General features: G+C 35.4%; 1 protein-coding gene across 1 annotated transcript in view; it reads right to left on the reverse strand.

Annotated features, from left to right (window-relative positions):
* Positions 1-5031: 5031 nt before the first annotated feature.
* Positions 5032-26483, reverse strand: part of LOC127445902 (fatty-acid amide hydrolase 1-like) — a 35601-nt gene continuing 14149 nt past the window's right edge. The window contains exons 5-15 of the mRNA XM_051706377.1: positions 23877-24083; positions 18199-18239; positions 17979-18103; positions 17731-17856; positions 16033-16130; positions 14454-14553; positions 14153-14196; positions 11788-11827; positions 11582-11690; positions 7461-7606; positions 5032-5371 (exon numbers count right to left, since the gene is read on the reverse strand). Of these exons, the coding sequence (XP_051562337.1) occupies positions 5237-5371; positions 7461-7606; positions 11582-11690; positions 11788-11827; positions 14153-14196; positions 14454-14553; positions 16033-16130; positions 17731-17856; positions 17979-18103; positions 18199-18239; positions 23877-24083 (1171 nt within the window). The 3' untranslated portion in view covers positions 5032-5236. The remainder of the gene's footprint in view (positions 5372-7460; positions 7607-11581; positions 11691-11787; positions 11828-14152; positions 14197-14453; positions 14554-16032; positions 16131-17730; positions 17857-17978; positions 18104-18198; positions 18240-23876; positions 24084-26483) is intronic.

Genomic DNA, 26483 nt, shown 5'->3' on the forward strand with positions numbered 1-26483 from the left:
ATGTACAATTATTATGTTTTATTTGTTTGGAGAGGCTTTTGAACACATGGAGACGTGTTTGGACACTAGGATAAATAATTTTTGTAATGCTGTAACTTTTGGTTGCTTTGTCATATCAACACAACATTATTCTTAGATAAAGTTGACATGAATTATTTTATTTGATTTGATTTTTGATTTTTCTCCCCTTTTCTTCCCAATTTGGAATGCCCAATTTCCAATGCACTCTAAGTCCTCATGGTGGCGTAGTGATGCCTCAATCCGGGTGGGTGAGGACAAATCTCAGTTGCCTCCACGTCTGAGACCGTCAATCCATGCATTTTAACACGTGGCTTGTTGAGCACGGTACCGTGGAGACCTAGCGCATGTGGAGGCTTCACGCTATTCTCCGCGGCATCCACGCACAACTCACCACATGCTCCACCGAGAGCAAGGACCACATTATAGCGACCATGAGGAGGTTACCCCAACGTGACTCTACCCACCCTAGCAACCGGGCCAATTGGTTGCTTAGGAAGCCTGACTGGAGTCACAAAGCATGCCCTGGATTTGAACTTGTGACTCCAGGTGTGGTAGTCAGCGTCTTTACTTGCTGAGCTGCCCAGGCCCCCTAAGTTGACATAATTGAGAACAAAACAAAAGCAGTTTTTCTGAGCCACATTATTTACACCCAGAGATATATAATGTCAAATCAGAAAAATCAGAATAAAAAGTACGTTTGGCAAAAAAAAAAAAAAAAAAAAAAAAAAAAAAAAGTGTGTGTGCAGTTTCTTAGGATGAGAGTCTCATAATGTATCATAATCTATATCATTAAAAAACTGGAAAAGTTTTCTTTACAATGATACCAAACTTTGTAAAAAATGTAAAAAAAAAAAAAAAAAACATAAGTTATAAGCCTTTAATTTTGGGTATGCCACCGAAACAGGAAATCTTTAAAAATGCCTTCAGAGCTTAAAGAGTTAATCATTTTTAAAATGATGCAAATGTATGTAGCTAATGACAATCCCTGACATTATCACATTCATTTTGAGACAAAATTCTTATTTGTTTTGTTCAAGTTTTTCAATAACTGACCAATAAGTGAAAGGATTATATTTGGAGTAAAAAGCCTCACACTGACTGATCCAATCACAATGGAGATGAATTTGTTTATAAAATACTTAAGATGTTATAAAATGCCAAAAATGATTGAAATTAACAGGAAAATGTGCACCCTTATCTGAAGTAATTATTTTGAATAAGCATCATTTTAATTTGTTATTTAAAAAAGCATCTTGCTGTCTCAAAAATATTTGCATTAGTTGACAAATTTTGCACTATAACTTTTGTTCCAAGTTTGGGGTAAAAGTCCCCCTGACTACCGTTTCTTAAAAATTAAATTTTAATCAAAACTACCTTTTGTTATTATTTATTTTCACACAAATTATTTTGCTCCATCAATATTCAATAATAAATAATAATAATAATAATAAAATCTTATTATTATTTATTTATTTATTTATTTCAAACTTGATACATTTTGTAACCAGAAAAAGCACATTTTCTTTAAGGTGTGCCTTTAGCCCCATTGTACCCTACTTGGTACCGGAACAAAAAGACAGTAAGTGGTCTCGCCCATCTGTATTTTTAACTGCTTTTTTGTTTAGGATGTAAATGCTCTTTTCACATATGAAAAAAGCAACAGCACTTTTGCACTTTTACTTGCAAGCTGTGGGTTTGCTGTCAGGTCCAATGTAGTTTGTGCTGCCGCATCCTTCAGTAACAGCCATGAGTGACATGAAACTTTAAACACCTCAAAGGACCGCTCTCGACGCTAAGACAAGAGAAGAAACCGCTCAGCACAAATTCAGTGCTCACATCCGAGGTTTAAACCTGATTTCCCATAATTCCACTCTAGAGAATCCTCTCATGAAAACTCTGCAAAGCCGCACATCTTCCATCTGACCCCGCCCGACGGCTCACTCTGCAAAACAATACTTTTACAATACCGCTGGACTTTTATTGTTGCAGTGGAGTTATATAATTCCAGGAATTACTGACAGGCAAGGATATGCGAAATCCTCCTCTACTCTTCCTGAAAGTGGATGAGACAGTCTCTGCGCGCAGCGGCTCTCTTTTCCGCCTCTGACTTGGTCGGTAATCCCGATACGCGCTGTCTGCATTTTTACTGTATGTGTTTAAGCGCATTTGCACAGCATTTATCTCCCCAATGTAAACCAATTTGGCAATAAGGGCCTTGGGGCGAGCTCGCCACGGAAGGAGAGAAAGGAAAACTCAGACATAGCAGAAGCGCGGTGGGGGGTGGTGACGTATGGGGGGGTCTGGTGCAAAAAGAGACACAGACAGAAAAGAATAAAAGCAGCAGAACGGTTCAGGAGAAAAGAGAATCTTGTCCAGCGGCTATACTTCCCGTTTGTGCAATAAAAGCCCGAAAGCAGCCAAAACCTGAATCACTAGACTGTTAAATCGCAAAAGCATCTTGAAAATCATTGTTATCCACTAATCCAGCAGTACATCCACCAGAAATAGTCTTCGAATTCCACTGAGGTGTCTGTACTGTGTGTGTCTGCAAATACAGTTTTATCAACTACCTGTATTTCCAAAACTGGGTTATTCCATGTCAAATCAACCACATTTCAAATATTTCCCCAGATGATTTTTTATTTATTTTGTTTACACTTTTTCTGAAGAAAGATGAACATAAATGGTGATGAAAGCCAAAATATTAAATGCAATTGATCAATATTTATAGAGTAATCCATTATTTTGTACAGGGGGTCAAAATGGCAATTTTCACCTGTGATTTCGGAGCCAAACTGCAGGTCAAAAAATAACCTAGAAGAGTGGCAGCGTCATTATTTTATTTTTTTACACAGAGCTAAGTAGATCTATTACGGAAATCAGTTGACTTGGCACTGCTTGTTGCATTACATGCCAATGGTGCGAGTCCAAAATTGGGGGAAAACACTTTTTTGAGTTATATTTCCTAAGATGGAGTGCCTATAACTCCAGAAGTATTAAAGAATATTTTAGTATCCTTTTGTATTCTGGTTCTGAACAAACTTTACTTTTTGTATCTTCATTTTAAAAGCTCTATATTGTTAAATCCCAGAGATATGAGGCTCTTAATGTTCCATTTGTAAACTGTTCCATTTTAGATATGGCCCAGGTCCCTCCCCTTCAGTGCAAGTCTATGGGATTTTTTTCAACTTTTTATCATCTCCCAGGAAAATAAAATAACATATTTCACTTAGACAAATAATAGCACACCAGGGTGATATCTCCTTTTAAATGGTAAGGAATCACCCAGAACACCCTAGCAACCACATAGCAATGCCTTGGCAACACCCACAACACCTTAGCATTGTCTCAGCAAGTTTTGTACAACTCAATTCTTGTTAGACTTAAGCTTTTTGTGTGTGTCTCTGTTTGATTATTGCTGAAAAAAACTTTTGAATACCAAAAAAATCATTAGGTGACATTTTTCTTATATATATGTCTCTGTGATGCATTATTAAATATAATTTTGCAAGAAAAAGTATGTGAACCCTTTGGAATTACCTGCATTTATGTATAAATTTGTCTTAAAATCTGGTTTGATCTTTATCTAAGTTACAATATTGAGCAAACACAATCTGTTTTTAACAAATAACACACTAATTATTGTATTGTTCTTGTACATATTGAATACATCATTCAAACATTCACAGTGCAGGTTGGAAAAAGTATGTGAATCTCTAGGCTAATGATGTCAACAAAAGCTGATTAGAGTCAGGAGTTGGCAAACCTGGCATCCAATTAATGAAACGAGATTGGAGGTGTGGGTTAGAGCTACTTTGATTTATAAAAAGCAATCAAATATTTTGAGTTTGCTATTCACAAGAAGCATCTGCTGACGTGGACCAAGAGATCTCAGAAGACCTACAATCAAGAATTGTTGCTTTGCATGAAGCTGGAATAGGTTACAAAGTTATCTCGAAGAGATTAGATACTCATCGGTCCACGGTTAGACAAATTGTCTATAAATGGAGATGATTTAGTACTGTGGGTACTCTCCCTAGAAGTGTCTGTCCAGCCAAGATGACTCAAAGGGCACACCACAGAATGCTTAATGAGGTAAAAAAGAACCATAGAGTGACAGATAAAGACTTGAGGGAATCATTGGAACATGTTAACATCTCTGTTCATGAGTAATTTTTTGATGTCCAGTATTTTTATAATAATGGTTGGTAAAGAGCTTACATAAACAACAGATGCTTACACCTTCGCTGGTAGCAACTATACAAGATTTTTATAATTTGTAACACTACTTATAAAATAAACATTGCATGAGTAAATTGAAAGACTATTTAAAATATTAACATTATTTAATTTAAATATCTACTGTAGATATTTTTATGACCTGAACCTTTAAGCTAATCAAATATTAAGGAATAAATGTACTTAGTTATATTTTAGTAAAAGGGATTTAACCCATTTCAAATAATTATAATGTAGGTACCACATTAATACTGAGAACTTAAATAATTATTAGGCTCTGCCATGAGGCAAAAAGAATCCAGTAATATTATTACTTTAACATGCACTCTTATTTGAGCTAAAATTCATATTTATTTACACTGAATAATTTGCTTAATATCCGGTTATAATCCTTGTTATATATAGAGCCAAAAATATGAACTGATGTAGATTTAATTCTTGAGGTAATAATATCTCAATTTGTATTAATAATTTCTTTTATTTTATTTTTGTATTATTAAACAATTAAAACAAAGTATTCGACATTAACCAGAAGAGACACAGTTTATGTCTTAAATGGTTAAAAAATATGCCCCCATAAAAAATCCGTAAAAATCAAATCCAGGGGGCAAATATTGCCCCTTAATGTAAAAGTTCATTTCTGACACTGGTTAATATACATTGCTCCCAACCACTGTAATAATCAACCCTGTGACGGGGGCAATTATAACATTCAGACTTCATGTATTCAATTCAAAATTAGTAGTCTTAATTTAAAGACTTCACATAATATTCTGTTGGTGCATATACATGTTTATTATTTCAAAAGATGACAGTTAGATTTGTAGTGTTCTGTAAGATATGAAGGACAATCCCACAGGAGCAACTCACCCATTTATAACTAGTTTTGAATTAAACCAGCAACTCTACTGTTAGCTGACCACATGTTTAATCAATATACAAACTGATGCCATCAAGTATTGTACATGTGCAGTCATTAATGTGGCTTGCAGAGTTTGTTCTTGGCTGTGAGTTGTTCTACTTCTCTCATAAAGCGCAGACACATTTCATCCTGCCACGGCAAAGACACACACTGCACTGCCACAGGCAGACCTACGCCACCCTGCACAGCCTGCAAACACACACACACAGTCTAAACAGTTTTTACACTGCTTTGCTATTCGTTAGGTTAAAAGAACAGTCTGGGAGACCAGGGCTAGTTGTCACATTTCCTCAGTAACTATAAAGTTTTAAGTCAAAAGTCCAATTACATAAATGCTTATTTTCTGTTAATGTCCAACAGTGTATGTTAAAGCATCACAGGAGATTTATGCATTTTTGTCATGAAAATTCCCACCACAGTGTCTTTTCCAGCACATCTCAAATTATATATTTTGTTTAATAGAATTCTGTGGTGGAAATACGGTTTTGTATAGCTAACATAACATTTTATGTATCCTTAATACACACAAATAAATAATATTTTCATACTTTTTGCATAATTTGACAAAATTACAGCTTGATTGGAAATGATGCCAAATAAGAATATTCTGTTTACAAGTGAAATTTACCTTGATTTTTCTTTGTGTTCTTCAAACATCACTTGTCTCATATTTCATGCTCTTCACTGCCACTTTTGTTTACTTGGTTAACAAGTACACTCATTTTGGAAAAAACCTTATTAGGGGCAAATTCGTTTGGTGTGGTTGAAATGACGCCACAACTGTGGGACAGTTGTCATTTAAAAACAATTAATAAAAATAATTTTCACACAATAAATATTGAAATGGTTTATATTTATTTCACTAAACTAATTCACTATTTGTTTAGATGATCATAGTTTTAAACATGAAATAATATGCATTTTTATACTGGATTTTCATAGTTTAATACTGAAAGTCTGTGTCTGGGACAAGGCTTAAACAATAAAATCTATACATAATACAAATATACATTTTGAAAAGTACAAAAAATAAATAATGAAGGCCTGGTAATATATTTCCAAGTCAGTTTTTATGTGACTTAAATCATCTCCAAGAACATGAAATTGCCCGAAGTTCAAGAAACACTCTTAAATTGTACTTAAAAGCCTACAATAGGCTGTTCCATTAGGACAACTTACCCCATAGTGTGAAAACATTCCCCCCTTTTGGATCCTGAAAGGTCAATGGCCTGTATTTTTTTTTTTTAGGGCTGGGTATCACCAGCCACTTCACAACACGATACATATTGCGATACACTTGTCACGATTCGATATATCATGATACATCACAATATCATGTTTCTTTTTCACTTTTAATTTAAATGAATTTGAGTATAGTTCAGTTATAATGTCCATTTTGCTCGCATGCATTATATAAGAAATTATCTTTCAGCTAATGCGGTTATTCATTATACAGGGGACCTTCTAACTTGTTATATTACGTACATATACATTTGAAAAACTTTATCATTCATTTTTCATCATTTTGGTGACATTTGAGCTTTTCTAAAACCTAGTCCATGTAATACATCAATAAATATGGTGTATTGAAATTATTTTACAATATATGATATTGCATATATACAGTTTATTTTTACATGTTTGTTGTGTACATACCTAATTTGTATTATTTACATGTATTGACTTAGATATGTAGAACAAGTGCTTAAATGGTACTGTCTCTTTAAAACCTGTGGCAGGGACTTTGATAGTAGTGTTTGCTTGGTGGAATGGCTTCTTTACAGCATCCATGCTCTGTGTGATTAGATGCACTGAAAATATCACAATATATCACGATACATGGATCCATGTAGTGATACAATATCGTGTGTAAAAGTATTGCAATATATAAATATTTGATTGTATCGAAACAGCCCCAATATTTTTCCCCCTTGGGACATAACGGTGAAAATGTTTAGGTATGTTCCACCACAGAAATTAAATTAACAAAATAATCCAACACCCTGAGAAATATTTACTGGAGTAAAAAATGTGACAACTAGCCAACCTTTTATCACACAGAGACATATAACACATTTCATTAAACTTGTAAGTCAGTCTGCCACTTGCAATGTTGTTCCCTCTCCATAATTGTGAATATGCTGCCTCCTTGTGGAAGCCTCCATCCATGCATATGTCATCTATTACTGATTATTGATTGTAAAGACTGCCAAATTGCATAAAGTTAAAATACTACATGCTTGACATCAGCGGTATGCCCTGCACAGTTTAAACTTACCTTAACAAAGAGTTTGTCCCACACATCACCAAAGTTGCCCTTGTACTGACGGAGTTGTGCTTCGTCCTCTTCCGTTACAGTGGAGACGGGCACGACCCCCGCAGGCAAGTTCAGCAGGTTGTAAATGCCAGTATAACTGAGAGCACCTTTAGTAGTGGAGGAGAGAGAGAAATAAAATTTCTGTCATCATTTACTCACCCTATTGTCGTTCCAAACTGGTATGACTTTTTAGCTTTCATGGTCAAGCTACAAAATTACAAAAAGTACCATTAAAGAAGTCCATATGATTTCTGAAGTGCTCTGAAGTCATACAATAGCTTTGTGTGAGAAAAAGACCAAAATGTAAGTCATTATTCACTGATAATCTTCCTACACTTTGGTCTGTTCCTTACACAATGCTAACTTATTGGCTCCAGAAGACTTTAAATATAGCACACGAGTCTCATGGATTTCTTTAACTGTACTTTCATGGTGCATTTTTATCATTTTTGTAGCTTAACCCCTTCAGAGAACCCCCCAAATAAAAAAAGACTCCAATTATTCATAAATAATATTGTATGTGTTTATAATCTTACGATAAACAAATGAAAAAAATAAATAAATTTTGTTGTTGTCCTAACTTTGTCAACATGTAATTCTGGTTCTGTTCAACCTCACTTTGAAAAGTCTAATTTGATACCACTAGATGACAGTAAGCACTAGAAAACATAATCTTTTCTCTATCACATTCCATCACAATATACCGGTCTGAAATGTAGGTGGCGCTCTAACACATTTTAGCCCTCACAGATGTGCTCGTCCATAGACATTCAGTCTAATTTTCAGTTCAAGCACCACCCTCGTTGTTACATTGAATATCGCAGCCTCTGAGTGGACTAGACGCTCAATGTAGTTGTTCATATGCTAATGTGTTGGTATTATCAGCAAATTGGTGTGCATTGGTGTTCATCTCTGTTCACTGACCGTCTGATGCATACTGCACATAAAATGGCAACAGCTGACTGAAACTGCCAGTTCCAGTCTGATTTACACAACTTCCACAGGTAAGGTCATTAGTCCAGTTTTTATCAGTCCGCCAGGAAACAAAGTCATGTTTATAAAGTACCAGGTTGGTACAACGAGTACTTTTGAGGATTAAATATTTGCTGGATTTGCTTTTCAGGTTAGTGGTATCAAATATTTCAAAGATATTCAGTGTTTTTTTATGCACTTTATTAGTGATTAATCTGCCTATATTTCGCCATTTTGTGATTATCGGCAGATAACCACGTTCACTTGGTCGATTAACAGAAGTTTTAACATTCCCTTGTGTCAATTTCAAAATCAACCAATAGATTTGTCAATGGATAATCAACAGTTTCTATTTATAAGGTGTTTTCTTTTCAGCAGCAAAACAGCGCTGACAACCGTTATGTACAACATGGCATAAAAACTGAAATAAGCCTCAATAATTCGCTGCAACTACAATACTATGAGAACGTGAAATATTATTGACAGGCAGAAAGCGTCATTGTCCACAGCCCGCGGACACATTTTTGTTTGCTGTTAGCTGTCACAGAGACCAGTGAGATATTTCAGGACACTTATTTCATTAATATCTTTCAGAGAGTAAGACATTTTGCATTTGCTGCTTTTAAATGCTCACACGCTCGTTTGAGCACTTTTACTCATTTTAAAACTGAAATGCACAATCAATCAAATAAAAAATCGTGATATGTCCTATTGTGATTATTTAACTGCGAAATGCTGCTAATCTTAGTTTGCATTCGAGCTGCATGAAATTTTAATTAATGTGTGAAGTAGACCACTCATACACTGGGAACTCCACTGACATTGAGAATCATTCGCGTTGTATGAGATTAAAAAAAAAAACAGAGCACTAATCCACTGTGAAGCACATGTAGACTATATATTTATATAATAAAATCACAGCATTTGTGCTTTAACGATCACACTGGGGAATGTAGTGAACTGTTTGTCCGTCAGAAGAAGAAAGTGAAGCTTCCGTCAAACCACACGTCAAAATAAAAGCACGATTCAAAATAAAAGCTAGATGTCTGAAATTGAATAAATTGAAACAGAAATATATTTCAACTGAATAGTAAAATGTAATATTCGTTGAAGTAATATTAATAGTAATAAATAATAATTATGATAATAATAATAATTAAGCATTATATCACAAACAAGAGCGCTTTTGTACTGAATAACATTTTGTTGAAATGCATTGGTGTGTGCTGAAAATTAATTGTTCTATTTTTTACTTGTTAAAAGTTTTTAAAAGTTTTAAGAATTTGATTAGACGCCATTTGGATGATGAAATTAAATTAAACTTTAAAACATGGAATTCTAAAAAAAATAATTTAAAAAAAAGAAATATTTGGGGAAAAATAAAACAGATTTAAGAAGGGCCCTACTTCAAAACACTTAAGCAATGCATACTTAATTGAGAAACACTTGAAAAAAACATGTATTTCTTTTCATGTATTATTTACATTGAAATGTAACTTTAAATAGGCTAAAGGAGTGTGTTTAACAGCACATTACCATATTAGCATATTTTTGCTGTGGTATTTAAATTGGTATTGAGAACAGTGAAATTTCACTGGTACTGGCACAGACTACTGAAATTTTGGTATTGTGGCAACACTACTTATAATATCAATGTGCGAACCACTCCTAAGAGGGAAAACAAGCATTTTCAATTACTTCCAATGGGATCAGAGCACCACACTTACAAGGTGGATTCTCATTGGAATAAACTGAAAACAGTGGACACACACGCCAGTGGACACGTATGGACAGCGTGCTCCAGAGCAAAACTTGCATGATTCAGTCTGGCTCTACTCAATATCAGGGCAGCCGGCGGAGACCATAAAACTTATGTGATCCAGTCTACAGAGAGCATTCTAGTATAAAGCTCTATATGGAGGAAATCAAAACCCTCAAACTGCTAGACATCCCTTACATTATAAACAGCACCTACGAGGTAAAGAGAAACAAATAATACATATGAGTTTTTAAAATACACATCATCCTTACTAAAATCGAATGTTTTGGTATTTGGTAATGTTTTACTAAAATTATTTTCTTCCTGCACTATCTACATTAACCTAACCACAGTACTGAGGAACCACCCATGGTCTTACCTGTTCATTACAAATGCCACTGTTAAACAGGTACATTTAATGAAGGGGTTTAAGCTTCCATGAATTATAGACAAATTATTGACAGATTTTCCTCCTGTTCTAACTGTCCATGACATAGATATTCTAAAGGTGACTTAAATCAGGCTTGTGTCCTACTAAATTATTTCATTCTTGTTCAAATAATGTCCAAACAAATGCATGCAGTTACAGTCTCCAGTAAACTTTATCACTTTTTGAAAGGCGGGGGATTTTGGCTAGTGAAAATGTTGAGTGGTTAATGACCTTGGAAACTACTAGCCACAGTGGCCGGTGAGCCAAAAAGTAAATTTTAAACCCTGCAGGTGAGCTACTGCTGAAGCTAATCACATTGGAATACGTGTGTAAATGTAGGTGGGTCTGTAATACAAGCGTTAAAATGTATCGTTTTTCAAATGATGGTTTTAGTAAAAGTGTTTCGGTATCATTACACAGTGTGTGCTACAGAGCAAAAAATAAGTGTTTATGAAGTCATAATCAGCCATTATAGTTGTGATTTGTGTGAAATTGAATAAAACGCACAGTTGTTGTAGCGCCTCTAGTCTTCATTTCACCAGGAAAATGAGACGAAACGTACAACGTGGCACGTACAACTCCGTTTGCAAAACTGTAGCTATACAAACGTTAATTTTATGAGACTACATTGTTAAAACTCTGATTAACATGTCGCATGTTGCTTTATCGCATCTGGATAGGACACGGTGTGATAATTAGAAAACTGTGCCAACAGTTGTGCTCACTGCGGTTCTGACATGTGATGAATGCACTATAAATAAAAAAAAAATACACATTATTCATCTCTCCTGCTCTTATCGTTCGTGTGAAAATGACACGTGTGTTTATGGTTGCCGACCCCTGAGTTTACACAAAAGATTTGACAATGGTTCAGAAGACTATAATTTAAACTTAAGTTAAATTTAAGGCAAGACACAGTACTGGAGAGTTTGCCGCAGTATAAGAAATTGTAGGCTGGTCCAAGCATCGGGCAAAGCACAACATCCACGTTCAGTCTTCTCCATTCTGCCAGCACATCGTAAATATATTCCTACATAATTAAAACGAAACAATTAATTATTATTTATATTTCCTTTCATTCCCAACATACATACAATCATATGAACCACACAACATAAATTGCCTACTTCAATTTCTGTATGTTTCTTCCATAATTCTGGTATGGACCTTTAAAAAAGAGCCAAAAACATAGTTATAAATAAGCTTCTAAAGGCACAGTTCACCAAAATATGAAAAAAAAAAAAATAAAAAAAATATTCCCTCACCCTAAAGTTCTGTGGAACACAAAATAAGATGTCAGGAAGAAAGTTCACACTTTTACATACAACAACAGTTCATAGTGACCATGGCTGTCAAGCTCCAAAACAGGTAAAAATGCACCAGAATAACACCAGAAAAGTCGATACAACTTCTGTGCAATATTCCAAGTCTTCTGAAGCTATACAATAGCTTTGTTCGAGAAACAGACCAAAGTTTAACATATTAACCCCTCATACTCTGGTGCATTTTTAATGCACCAGAGTATGCATTTAATTTTTCTATTCAAATAGAAAAAAAATTCACATTCAAATTTAAAACCTCACCATTCACACATACTGTAGATTAATTGCAAAAAATTGGTCTAATTTTTCAGAGAACCCCCCAAATTAAATAAGACTTCAGTTATTCATAAATAATATTGTATGTGTTTATAATCTTATGATAAACAAAGTTTTAAATATATATATGTTGTCCTAACTTTGCAAGCATGTAACTGGTTCTGTTCACTCTAGCTCACTTTGAAAAGTATTCTTTCATTCCACTAGATGACAGTAAGCACTAGAAAAAAATATGTTTTTCTCTATCACATTCCATCAAAATATACAGGTCTGAAATGTAGGTGGCGCTCTAACGCATTTAAGCCCTCACAGATTTGCTCGTCCATAGACATTCAGTCTAATTTTCAGTTAAAGCAGCACCCTTATTGTTTCACTGAATATCTTGACCTCTTTGTGGACTAGAAGCTCATTAGTGTCATTAGAAAGCTAAGATCCTCCTCTTTGCGATGATATAAAAAATTTTAACATCAATAGTCGTAAACATATTTTTCTGACGATTTGTTTAGCATGCTTTTCCTGCTGGATGGCATATTTTGTTCTGGACATCTAAGATTTAACATTGGATTATTCAGCCAAGCAAGCTCAAAGACAAGTAAAAAATGGCTCATTTTTTAGAAAACTGCCTAAGGTAAAAACATATAAAGTTGTTTGGCTACTTGGCACTTACAGCAGCAGTTATCGGAGCATAAAAGAGATGTTTGTACTTGATGACTTACAGAAATTATATTTCACTTTGTGATTCTTTTGAAAAACTTTAAAACTGTGGTATTAATGCAACAAAATAAACTGTAGAGTCACATTCATGAAAATGAGAGCTTCCATTTGATATATGACTTGTCCATATAGGTGCTATGTGAAGGAATTTTATTTTCATATTTGTACCCCATTACCTCTAGGGGGTGCTAATTTGCAACGTAAATTTTTTCAAGACTTATTTTGTTATTTTATTTAACATAGATCCAGAAGTTCAGATTCTATGCTTTCAAATGATTCCTCATATGCCTGACTTATGTATAAAGGGACTTTAACGTTTTGAACGTAAACATTTTTTGCGCTGTTCCATTTGTTAACATTAGTTACTGCATTAGGTATCATGAACAAACAATTAACAATATCTTTGTTAATGTTAATTAATAAAAATAAAATTGTTCATTGTTAGTTCATGATACTTAACGCATTAACTAATGTTAACAAATGGAACCTTATTTGTAAAGTGTGCAGAGTGCATTAACTATTGTTAACATATACAACTTTTTTAAATATGTGTTAGTATATGTTGAAATTAACATTAACCAAGATTAATAAATGCTGTAAAAGTATTAGCCTATTCATTGTTAGTTCATGTTAACCAATGTTGTAAACTAATGTTACCAAATGGAACATTATTGTAAAGTGTTATTAAATGTAATAAAAGAGACATGGTGGCTTCAATTTCCCCAGAAGTGACGATTTTGTTCTCTTGAATACATGGGAAGGAAACGCAGTTTTATTGCAAATTGTTTTTCCCATATTCAGATTTTTCCCATAAAAACTTCAATTAGCAACTTGGAAGGAAACATAGCTTGGCAATACCTTTGGTTCTTACATATGTTTTCATCAAATGTGTGGTGCCAGTTTGAATAAGTGAAATTGAGAATTTGAGATTTTTAGTGAATAACAACTTTCAGTCTGTTCCTCACACAAAGCTATGGTATGGCTTTAGAAGACTTGGAATATAGCGTATGAGCCATATTGACTACTTTTTGAAGCTTGACAGCTTTTACATTCTTCAAAATATTTCCTTTTGTGTTCCAATTATAGAATTTTCTTTTTAGTGTAAAACTACTCCTTTGATGACCCATATAATTTAAACAGAACATCATGCAAAATGAAAAAGAGCATCTATGTAGCTTACCGTACTCCGCGAGTTGCATCCATGCTTGCAGACATCCGTGGATACTGCAAACAGATTACAATACAAACATAAAGACAGTTCAGTACTGTAGACATATTAACTCTGAGGGGAAAAAAAATCTCTTATAATTTCAAAAGTATTAAACTAAAAAGTTCAGTTCACATGATCAAACATGCCATAATAAAGGAATACCTGGAGTGTCAGAAAAGAACACTTTGTGTAGAAATTATGTTTTAAAAATTAGGCACTGGGTCATTTTTGACCCATATATGCGTTCTACAGTTAAATAAATAAAACTCACAAAAGGCTTGAGAACAACAGAAAGAATCTTCTTTACGAAGTCTGGAAGACGGTACGGGGCGACCTGGGGACGGAGGCAAGGGTCAATGGGTCCTCCCTCCCTGAAAGCACAAACACACATTGTTGTCCAAAGTCTGAGATTCAAAATCGAGTTTATATGTATGGAAATAAATAAAAAGTTTCAGGATTTTAAGAAAAAAAAGTTAAAGTTATGACATACAATGAACAAAAAAATATCTAACTAGGGATGCACCAATATGAAAATTTAAAAAAAAAATTATAGCCGATACCAATATTTGGCACTTACCTTATTTTGTCATTCTGTATTTTATCTGTTTTAATAGGAATGCTTAAAAAATACAAGGCACAAACGCTTTTTACTGTACTACCAATAAATAATTTCCAATATGTACAATTTCCGATACAGTAATTTGTAATATATATAACTTCTGTTATCTCAGAAGTCAAAGTCTGCTGATTTCAAAGCATTTTGGATGGTTTCCTTCATCATGTAGCCTATAGGTAAGTGCTGATTTCACATGTCACATCCATTTATGGTGTTTTTTCCACATTAACAGAACAAGAAAGAACAAGAAAGAATTACAATTAAATATTAAATGTTCTTAGAACTGCCAACCCTTCTGCATATTGTGGTGATTATTATTATTTTAGAAGAATATTTCAGCTCTGTAGGTCCATACAATGCAAGTGAATGGGTGCCAAAATTTTTATGCTCCAAAAAGCACATAAAGGCAGCATAAAAGTAATCCATACGACTCCAGTGGTTTGATAGGTGTGGGTGAGAAACAGATCAATATTTAAGTAAATTTTTACTAGAAATTCTCCACCCTGCCCAGTCAATCTCCACTTTCACTTTCACATTTTTCTTCTTGTGTTTTTGGTATTTCACATTCTTCATGCATACGCCCCCTACTGGGCAGGGAGAAGAATTTCTAATAAATACTGATCCATTCCACTGGAGTCATATGGATTACTTTTATGTTGCCTTTATGTGCTTAATGGAGCATCAAAATTTTGCCACCCATTCACTTGCATTGTACGGACCTACAGAGCTGAGATTTTCTTCTAAATTTTAATTTGTGTTCTGCAGAAGAAAAAAAGTCACACATCAGGGATGGTGTGAGGATGAGTAAATGATGAGAGAATTTTCATTTTTGGGTGAACTATCCCTTTAAGACATTTTTTATCCCTCTGTTTCACCACAAAGTAGACATACACTTTTCAGAAATGTCAGAAATGAATGACTGGTGTCCATTCTAGTAACACTGTTTCTGTTTGGGGTCAATTTAATTATCACATTGTAGAAAAATACAATAAAAAATAAAAATAAAAATAAACAACTGACAAGGGGGCATTCCAAAATCTACAAAATTAATTAATTCATATAAATTTATCAATTCAACTTTTTACTCAAATAGCTATGCTGGTAATACATTCTGTCATTTAAAAACCTAAATTAGAACAATGCAAAATAGAAACATTTTCACTAGTGGTCACTGAGTTAGAGTGTTTAATGTTACTAAGAATAAGATCATGGAATATGCTGATAACAGACTTACAGATGACTCAAGAGGGTAGCAGCTCCATCGGCCATGACCCCTCTAAAAGCCAGTTCAGTCATGGAAAAGAAGACCCGCGGCGGTTTGAACGGAACCAGCTGAAATTTTAATGAAATCTGCTCACAAAACTACAGGTCTCATGCAAATGTACATGTTCTGTACAATGTGTTGACACCAGTATTTCCTACAGATTTATTTTTTTTAAATATCACTTATAATATTAAAGGTGTGCTCAGTAACTTTTGTCTTTGTGTCATCTTGGACTTACACTGACACTTAGTGGCTTGGATGCAGCATCATTTAAACAGTTTCAGATGTCATTGTAGAAATGTAGTATTCACAGTCAGACATGATTACTTTAATCAATGAGTGAAAGTGTCAAATAACAGGACAGTTACTGAGATTAAGCGAGTACTATTCGGCTGGTCATGTGATTCTAACATGTGTGGACCCTCTCCATGTAGAATAAAACAGCTTTTATAAGGTTATTGATATGACTGGAGTCTTCATTTTAATGTGAGTGCTCATGATTTTATGCCTATGTTTTACAATTACTATTAATTTCTTTAGGAGTAAAACTTTTTAATGAGGAAAAAAATTACTGAGTGCACCTTTAACAATATAATATATTATTAACAGGGATGTCAATTTAACGTGGTAGTTTAGTGTGATTAATGACTCGTGTACATAGAACACCCAAAATAACAACATTATTGAATTATTATTTTTAATAGTAATACTTATTATTATTAACAATTATAAATATTATTATTGAATTATCTTTATTATGGGGGAAAAGGGGGAACTAGACATTCTCAGCAAATATTGATATGCGCAATTAATTGCTATTAATTAAATGATTTAATCTGCACATCATGTCATTAATTAAATTAAAACTTGTAATCAATTGACAGCCTAACTTCTTAATAATATTTATTGTAATTATGAACAAAACAATAATGTTTTGGTAACATTTGAACTGTTTTGTTTTATTATTTTGACAATTGATTTTTTTAATTATAGTGTACTAAACCTTTCAAGAGCTCCAAGATTATTAAATGATGATATATGATTCTGTAGAAGCCACAAGTCTTTAAGAAATGTAAAAAAATTTTTTAAAGATTTTTAAGTGTTTAACAGTCAAATTCCCAGTGACAAACTACACTACCCACAATTCTAAAGAGATATTCTCCAATCAGACAAGTCACTGTTACCATGGAGATGCAAACTGGGGCAAAAGAGCTCAGCAGCGACTGGCCACTCCCATGAAGCATTGCAAAAAATGTAATCCAGTCAGTACACCAACAGTCTTAAACTATTGTGTATTTTTCAATAAACATTTTATACTTCTAATCAATGACTATACGTCAGTGTACTGTATTGTAATGTCATTTTTTATTCAAATACATTTGCAATGCTTCATGGGATTGTAGTTCATTCACTCAATGCAAGCTGATTTTTATGATTTTCATATACCTTTTTGCTTTGAAGCAAAGTTTACAAGGTTGTGATTATTCTCTGAGCTGCTTGGTTTGGTTAAAGGCATACAACTTAAAACTGATTAAAAAAATTATTTGACATGCCTAGAGAGAAATTCAATGGGGAAAAAAAAGTTCTGACACCAAGACCGCTGAAACATTAGACTCTTTAGTGGTGCAGGAAACACGGCAATTAGACATAAGCAGTTTCACTGTGTACCGTGTGTCCCGCTCTCTCTAGAAGGTCCTTGGTCTCCCTGAAGGCCCTGGCCATGCTTGGGGACGGCAGAAAATAATCGTCGTTCTCATAGTAACCAATTCTCAGGGGCTCCGAGCTCTCATACACCTGTTTAATAAGAGCAAAAGTTTTGTAGACTCTTAGGACAAGAATTCGCTAAACTTTGCATTCACATGAAACAAAACAAGCCTGTTAAACTGGCATCTGGTGCACTTTTTGTACAGTAGTACCTCTTGGTTGAATGGTATGGGGGGGATGGTGGGGTCCAAGGTAAACATGTCCTGGCAGAGCAGTGCCCGCATACACAGTGCCAAACTCTCAACATCCCTCGCCATGGGGCCAAGAGATGATAACACTACAAATCAACACTGAGATGTCTTAGATGTTGTTCTATGATGTTGTTTATGTACAATCTAAAATTAGATGTAAGGATGATGTTCATAATCTCACCTGCCTTCTGGCCTTTGTTGCAAGAACTGGCTCCACGTAAACTAAATAAAGAGGATTAAAAAATAAAGCTAAGCAAACATAAAAAAATAAAAAAAATCAGCATGAATTTTCAGTCCCCAATAAAACATAACATAGAGCCATCTTTCAAAAGACCCATGGGTGAATCTCACACAACCGATCAAGAACATGTCCAGGTAATTTTTTCCTTTTGATTTCACCACAAGATCAAAATACATATATTTTTTAATAAAGAATATATTTTCATAAATGTTGTATGACCTTTAACCTCTTAACACTTTAGCATTTTTGGCTGCCGCCAGCAATTTTTCACACTCAAATTTATAAGCCCACCATTTACACATACTGCGGACTAACTGCCAAAAATTGGTCTAATTTTTTTCAGAAACCCCTCCAATATAAAAATAATATTGTATATGTTTACAATCTTATGATGAATAGAATTTTAAAAAAATGTTGTTGTTGTCCTAGATTTGTAAGCATGTAATTCTGGTTCTGTTGACCCCATCTCCCTGCAAATAGTCTTATTTTATTCCACTAGATGGCAGGAAGTACTAGAAAAAAGAAATTTTCCTATATCAACTTCCATCACAAAATGCAGATCTTTAAAGACTTTTATTTATATATATATATATATATATATATATATATATATATATATATATATATATATATATATATATATATTAATATTTCTACCACATAACCACTAGGTGGTGCTTATTTGTGACACGAATGTTTTACTTTTAAGGCCTTATTTTGTTATTTTAAGTAACATAAATGCTTATCTACGAAAAGTTCTGATTCTAAGCTTTCAAATGATACCACATATGCCTGTCTTATGTAGACGGGGACTTTAAGCATAAACTTTTTTTGTGATATAGCGCCCTCTTTTGAACCCGCCGGTGGATCCAGAGAGTTGAAATGGAGTTTTTTTCTCCATTTAAATTAGGCAAGGCAAGTTTATTTATATAGCACATTTCATACACAATGGCAATTCAAAGTGCTTTACATATACATTTGAAAGAAAATACAAGATACATCAAATAAAAAAAAACAATTAAGAACATGAAATAAGAATAAAAAGTAATACACATTGAGAAAAAGTTATATAAAAATAAAATAAAAAGAATAAAATAGCATAAAAATCAGGAGAAGAGGTATTAAGAGCATGACTTCAGCTAATTGAAAAAGCAGAGAACATGAAATGATCCAAATCATTATTGAATCTCAAAGGTAGATCTCAGTGTACCCATGATCTACCAATGCCTACACTGTGTATATAAAACAAGAAAATAAAAGAAAAATAAATATCTAATATGAACAAAAAGAATCTGCTATCTATCTTTTCCTAAACTCGGGGCGCCCCTGTCTGAGTGGAGACATCAAGAGAGATGAGGTTTTCCCATTCAAAGTCTGCAGACTTTTATTCGCGCCATCCTTCTGCGGATGTCTCCGATGTCACAAGGACATCCTCACATTCTAATCAAGATACCACTACATCCGGGTAGTCACTGCTAGATTCTTAATAAAGACTCCCAAGTAAGGACTAGAACATAAGTGTGGACTGTCAGAACAACTCCCGCCCACTCTTGGTACAGAGTGCGGGGTGTCTTAGGCCTCTTTTATTCACGTACTAACAGCAGCGCCTCACTCAATCTATCCACCAGACAGTCCCTTACGAAATAATAACATCTACCTGCAGTTGAAGTCAGAAATTTACATTCACTTAGGTTGAAGTCATTAAAACTCATTTTTTAACCACTCCACAGATGTCATATTAGCAAACTATAGTTTTGGCAAGACGTTTAGGACATCTACTTTGTGCATGACATGAGTACATTTTCTAACAATTGTTTACAGAAAGTTTGTTTCACTTTTAATTGACTATAACACAATTTCAGTGGGTCAGAAGTTTACATACATTAAGTTAACTGTGCCTTTAAGCAGCTTGGAAAATTCCAGAAAATGATGTCAAGCCTTTAGACAATTAGCTTCTGATAGGAGGCTTACTGAATTGGAGGTGTACCTGTGGATGTATTTTAAGGCCTACCTTCAAACTCAGTGTCTCTTTTCTTGATATCATGGGAAAATAAAAATAAAAAAAATCAGCTAAGACCTCAGAAAAAAATATTGTGGACCTCCACAAGTCTGGTTCATCCTTGGGAGCAATTTCCAAATGCCTGAAGGTACCATGCTCATCTGTACAGACAATAGTACATAAGTATAAACACCATGGGACCATGCAGCCATCATACTGCTCAGGAAGGAGATGCATTCTGCCTCCTAGAGATGAACGTAGTTTGGTGCAAAAAGTGCAAATCAATCCCAGAACTATAGCAAAGGACCTTGTGAAGATGCTGGAGGAAACAGGTAGACAAGTATCTATATCCACAGTAAAATGAGTCCTATATCGACATAACCTGAAAGGCTGCTCAGCAAGGAAGAAGCCACTGCTCCAAAACCACCATAAAAAAGCCAGACTACAGTTTGCAAGTGCACATGGGGACAAAGATCTTACTTTTTTGTAGAAATGTCCTCTGGTCTAATGAAACAAAAATCGAACTGTTTGGCCATAATGACCTCGGTTATGTTTGGGGGGAAAAGGGTGAGGCTTGCAAGCCGAAGAACACCATCCCAGCCGTGAAGCATGGGGGTGGCAGCATCATATTGTGGGGGTGCTTTGCTGCAGGAGGGACTGGTGGACTTCACAAAATAGATGCCATTAAGAGGAAGGAAAATTATGTGGATATATTGAAGCAAAATCTCAAGACATCAGCCAGGAAGTTAAAGCTTGGTCGCAAATGGGTCTTCCAAATGGACAATGACCCCAAGCATACCTCCAAAGTTGTGGCAAAATGGCTTAAGGAAAACAAAGTCAAGGTATTGGAGTGGCCATCACAAAGCCCTGACCTCAATCTGATAGAACATTTGTGGGCAGAACTGAAAAAGCGTGTGCGGGCAAGAAGGCCTACAAACCTGACTCAGTTACACCAGTTCTGTCTGGAGGAATGGGCCAAAATTCCAGCAACTTATTGTGAGAAGTTTGTGGAAGGCTACCCAAAACATTTGACCCAAGTTAAACAATTTAAAGGCAATGCTACCAAATACTAACAAAGTGTATGTAAACTTCTGACCCACTGGGAATGTGATGAAAGAAATAAAAGCTGAAATAAATCATTCTCTCTACTATTATTCTGACATTTCACATTCTTAAAATAAAGTAGTGATCCTACCTGACCAAAGACAGGGAATATTTTCTGTGATTAAATGTCAGGAATTGTGAAAAACTGAGTTTAAATGTATTTGGCAAAGTTGTATTAGAATATTTTGCTTGCATTGAAAGACATCTTTAAATATTGCCTCTAATCCTCCACCTCTCCTAACAGCTCTGCAGACACTCATAAAAGTAAAGTTTGGAGATGCTGATTCATTGAGGACTGTTGTACTGCAGCTGTTATCTAACCAAGTCTCATTTAGAAACATAAAGTCCAGGTTGTTTGTGGTGATGAGGTCATTGACTAGAAACGACTTGTTCTTTAGTGAGCGGATGTTTAAAAGTGCTAACTTGACAGTATCTGTTTTTGGCCCCACAGTAATGTTGGATTTATGTCTATTATGCAACAGATTAGATTGGTTTGCCATATGTATTGAGAAAGCCTTAGTCTTCCTATCACTTAACATAACAGATATTGAAAAAGCTACTGGCACAGTGGGTTCCCCCTTGTTCTGTAAACATTTGTGAGTGTTGCTGCTACCGTATTGGGGACCCGATACACATCAATTAGAGCTGTTATCAGTTGTTTGTTGTTCATCAAGAGCAAGAGGACGAGATGTACCCTTGCGTTGTGGCAGTGGCTGGAGAGCTCTCTCAAAGGGAGGGTGAGCTGGGCCTGCAGGCTTTGGTGGTAGAGGGTCCCGCCATATTTTGGTTTGTATCTGGGGGCTCGCAGCAATGGAGTGGGAGAGCTTTCTACCAGCATACACTAGTTCCTCCATTTTCTCAGAGAAGCTCAGGAGTGGGGATGTTGACGAGAGGGAGAAGGTGTGTGGTGACGGAGACTGTGGCTCTGGTGTTTCTGGAGGCTGATGTATGTTGTTGTTATCTTGGCTCCCTTGGCTTTTTTCCCAGAAATCGTCCTTGGGTCCTGTACCTTGGAGCAGTTTTAAGTCATCACAGTCTGACTGCAGTATTCTCTGTGTGTGGGGCTCAGCCCCATGTTGTTGTGTCTTCGCTGTGTTATTGTGAGATTTGTTGATCAAATGTCCATCCTGGTGCTGAAGTGCGATGCTGTGGTCATCCAGACACTGCAGTAGTGTTGTGTGACATCCAGGTTGAATGGATTTGTGCGTATTGCAGATGGATGAAGGAGGGAGAAGTAGATATTGTCCTTTAGCACTTTTGCACCCAGTTTGTTTGGGAGAAGGCCATCTGATTTAAACAGTTCTCTTCAACTCCAGAAAAGATTGAAATTATCAATGTAGTTCAGTCCTCTCATGTTGCAGGTTTTGTGCAGCCAAGTGTTTAGACTTAGCAACCGAGAAAACATATTTGTTCCTCGGGCTGGGAGTGGTCCACTGATGAACAACTGAACTTTCAATCACCCAAGTGTTTCAAAGAGATCATTGAAATCCCTCTTAAGGAGTTCTGACTACTCTTTCTGAATATCATTTTTCCCCACATGTATAATAACTCGATTCACAGTCTCATGGTTCATTAGAATGTTCAGAAGTTCCTTATTTATCTCAGAAACTCCAGCAAGTGGTAGTTGCCCCGCTACCAATGTTTCTGATAACGGAGTCCCCCACTATCAGAGTGCTGGGCTCGGCTTGGTCTCAGCTGAATGCCACTGCCTACTCGACCTTGAGCGCCTGCCAGCTGTCGTGTTAGCTGCTGGCTGTTGTGATCTAAGCCCGATCACATTTGGGGTTTCTTCCTTCACATTCATTAATGGTTCAAATCTATTTTCAAGATGTATCGGGGGTGGAAGATTACCAGTATTGGTTAGATGTGCATAACTGGGGTGGAAGATGCCAATGCTGCAATATGCAATGACTGTGACTGATATGTCGAATACCTTTGGGTCTAGCTCCCTGTTTATGCCGTTGCTTTTTTTTTTTTTTACTTATTAACATTTAACATAGCACATCGTCCTAACAACACAGTGTTTATGACAAGAGGTGCTAAAAAATAGTGAGACACGACGCAACCAAAGTAAAATGCTCCAAAAGCGTCCATCTAGTGCACAAGAACATCGAGCAACATATAAAAATAGAGTAGAGGGATGTAGGCTGAAAATAGGTTCCACACGATTGGTTGATTAGATAATCGTGTGAATAAGCAGGCGTACAGGTGTTCCTAATAAAGTGCTCAGTGAGTGTATATCGTTATCGACCAAACATTTCAAGGATATCGCTATGTAATTTTTTGCATATTTCACACACCCCATCACATTATTGAATATTTTTTTTTTGTTGGTTTTCCAGAAAAAACAAAAACTATATATAATAAAAAAATATATAATGGAAAAAGCAATTGTTTTTATAGAATGAAACAATCACTGTAACAAACATTATATTGTTAAAACTATAAACTTTTAATGTTAAAACATTTCCTCATATATATTCAAACACAAATGAGATCAAAGATGCATAATAACCTTATCCTGTTTGATGTGGGCTTAAATCCACAGATCCCACAGAAGGCTGATGGGATGCGAATACTCCCGCCAATGTCAGTACCAAGGCCCAGGATGGACCCGCCTCCACCAATCAGAGCGGCCTCCCCTCCGGATGAACCGCCACAGGTCTTCTGAAGATTAATGGGGTTCCGGCTTTGCCCATAAATGGGGTTACTGCAGTCATAACTGCAGAAGAAACAAACACAGGAGGTTTGGGTTGGTTCCAATTGAACCAAATGAAAATGTCTCAATGGTAGGTAAAGTTAAGGAGAGTAACTTGACGACGAGTCAACATGGGCTGGACCACATAAGAAAACAAATATCAGATGAACAGGAAGTAAAAGAAAACAACCAACTCACAGAAAAAATCTTAAAGGAATTTTCCGGTTCAATACAAGTTAAGCTCAATCAACAGCATTTGTAGCATAATATTAATTACCACAAAAATACATTTTGACTCGACCCTCCTTTTCTTTAAAAAAAAAGCAAAAATCGAGGTTCTAGTGAGGCACTTACAATGGAAGTGAATGGGGGCAAATTTTGAACATTAAAATACTGTTTCAAAAGTTTAGCCACAAGACATAAAGGATGTGCATGTAAAAATGATTTTAGTGTGATAAAATCACTTACTGACCTTTTCTGTGTAAAGTTATAGACAATTTTACAACTTCTTTGCCATGATGATGTAATGTCAATAAATCCTAAAACCTTAAAAGGATTGTAAAAAATGACAATTTAAACAACTTTACAGCTCAAATAACACATGAGGTTTAACAGAAGATTTACTGCAAGTGCTTTTATAAAATTATAAGCTTCACATTTCTGCCTTTAAACCCTCTAAAAAAAGTGACTCACTGTAACCCAGATTTTGCTGTAGTGTAGTTTAGTGTACATTAATTTACCTCAGTCGTCAAAATGGAGCCAAACAACCTAAAGCAGTGTAATTTTGTTGAATTTCTATGAATTACGATTGAGTAAATTCCTCTTGCTGTCTCTCTGTTTCAACATTCTGTGGAGCGTGGCCAATTCAATTAAAGTTAAAGTTCAAGAGCGCAATAGTGCCCGCTCACTTTTATAAGCTGTCTTGGCTCTAGAACTATTTGTCCCATACATATTTTCTTTAAAAAAATTCTTAAAGGGATAGTTCACCCAAAAAGTAAAATTCAATCATTGTTTACTCACCCCTGTGTTGTTATAACCCTGTATGACTTTCTTTCTTTTTCTTAACACAAAGGGAGAAATTGTGAAAAAATATTGTGTTCAGTGATGTCACAATGGCAGTTTATGATGACCACCTCTTCAAGCTTCAAAAGAACACAAAATTATAATTCAGAAGTCTAATAAATTATTTGTTATGAAAGCATACGATAAGGTTTTGAGAGAAACAAACTGAAATCGAATATATTATTTAGTGAAATTGTTCACTTACCGTTGATCTCCTGTGCATGAAAGGGCATGAGAGCAACAGAATAAGAAAGAATGTTTTTGACATTCTTTAAATCGAGTTTAAAAACTTTAGGCGGGTAAAGGCAAAGAGTCCAAAATGAAAATCCCATATGCAGTTTTTTTTCAACTAAAATCCCAATAATAACCAGAAAAAATAAGATGTAGTGCATAACGCAGGACTTTTAAGTATAAACAAGCCCGAAACACACCAGGGACTCTTATTTTGAAATGAAGGAAAACCTATCGGCAACTATCAGCAACGATTTTGCCGATAACCGATAGTTCCAAAAAAGCAACTACTGGCACCAATTAATCAGTAAAACCGATATATATCGGTCTAACTCTACTTTGATTTGAAGCCAGATATATTTGAAAATCGAAGAAAAAGACAAAAGGTACAAGACTGTACTTAACGTCGTTGTGAGGCCCTAGGCAAAATCATGAAAATGAGCTCCAACTGTGTGAATATTGTCATAACTTTAAAACATCCACAAAAACACTGCAAACATAGTGAATGTTTTGAAAATATATATATTTTTAAGAGAAAGCACTCAATATTAAGCACTCTATAGCTCGGTAGATGACAAATAACACGTCCAAGAACTTTTATTCCACATGAACACGTTAGATTAAACTGCACATGAATGCAGAAGGGAAAGTGTGTATTTTAGATGCTGTTCCAGTTATTTTTTAGAAGTGAAAATAAACTAGTGTATCAATTCATAGGAGGTCATGAAAACTGCGATTATAATAATTACATGGTAACACTTTACAATAAGGTTCTATTTATTAAGTTTCATAAACTAAAAATGAAAAATATCATTTTACGGCATTTATTAATTTTGGTTAATTTGGGGGCCTGGGTAGCTCAGCGAGTATTGACGCTGACTACCACCCCTGGAGTCGCGAGTTTGAATCCAGGGCGTGCTGAGTGACTCCAGCCAGGTCTCCTAAGCAACCAAATTGGCCCGGTTGCTAGGGAGGGTAGAGTCACATGGGGTAACCTTCTCGTGGTCACGATTAGTGGTTCTCGCTCTCAATGGGGCGCGTGGTGAGTTGTGCGTGGATCGCGGAGAGTAGCATGAGCCTCCACATGCTGGGAGTCTCCGCGGTGTCATGCACAACGAGCCACGTGATAAG

The sequence above is a fragment of the Myxocyprinus asiaticus genome, chromosome 9 (assembly GCF_019703515.2).
Source record: "Myxocyprinus asiaticus isolate MX2 ecotype Aquarium Trade chromosome 9, UBuf_Myxa_2, whole genome shotgun sequence".
Taxonomy (NCBI): Eukaryota; Metazoa; Chordata; class Actinopteri; order Cypriniformes; family Catostomidae; genus Myxocyprinus; species Myxocyprinus asiaticus.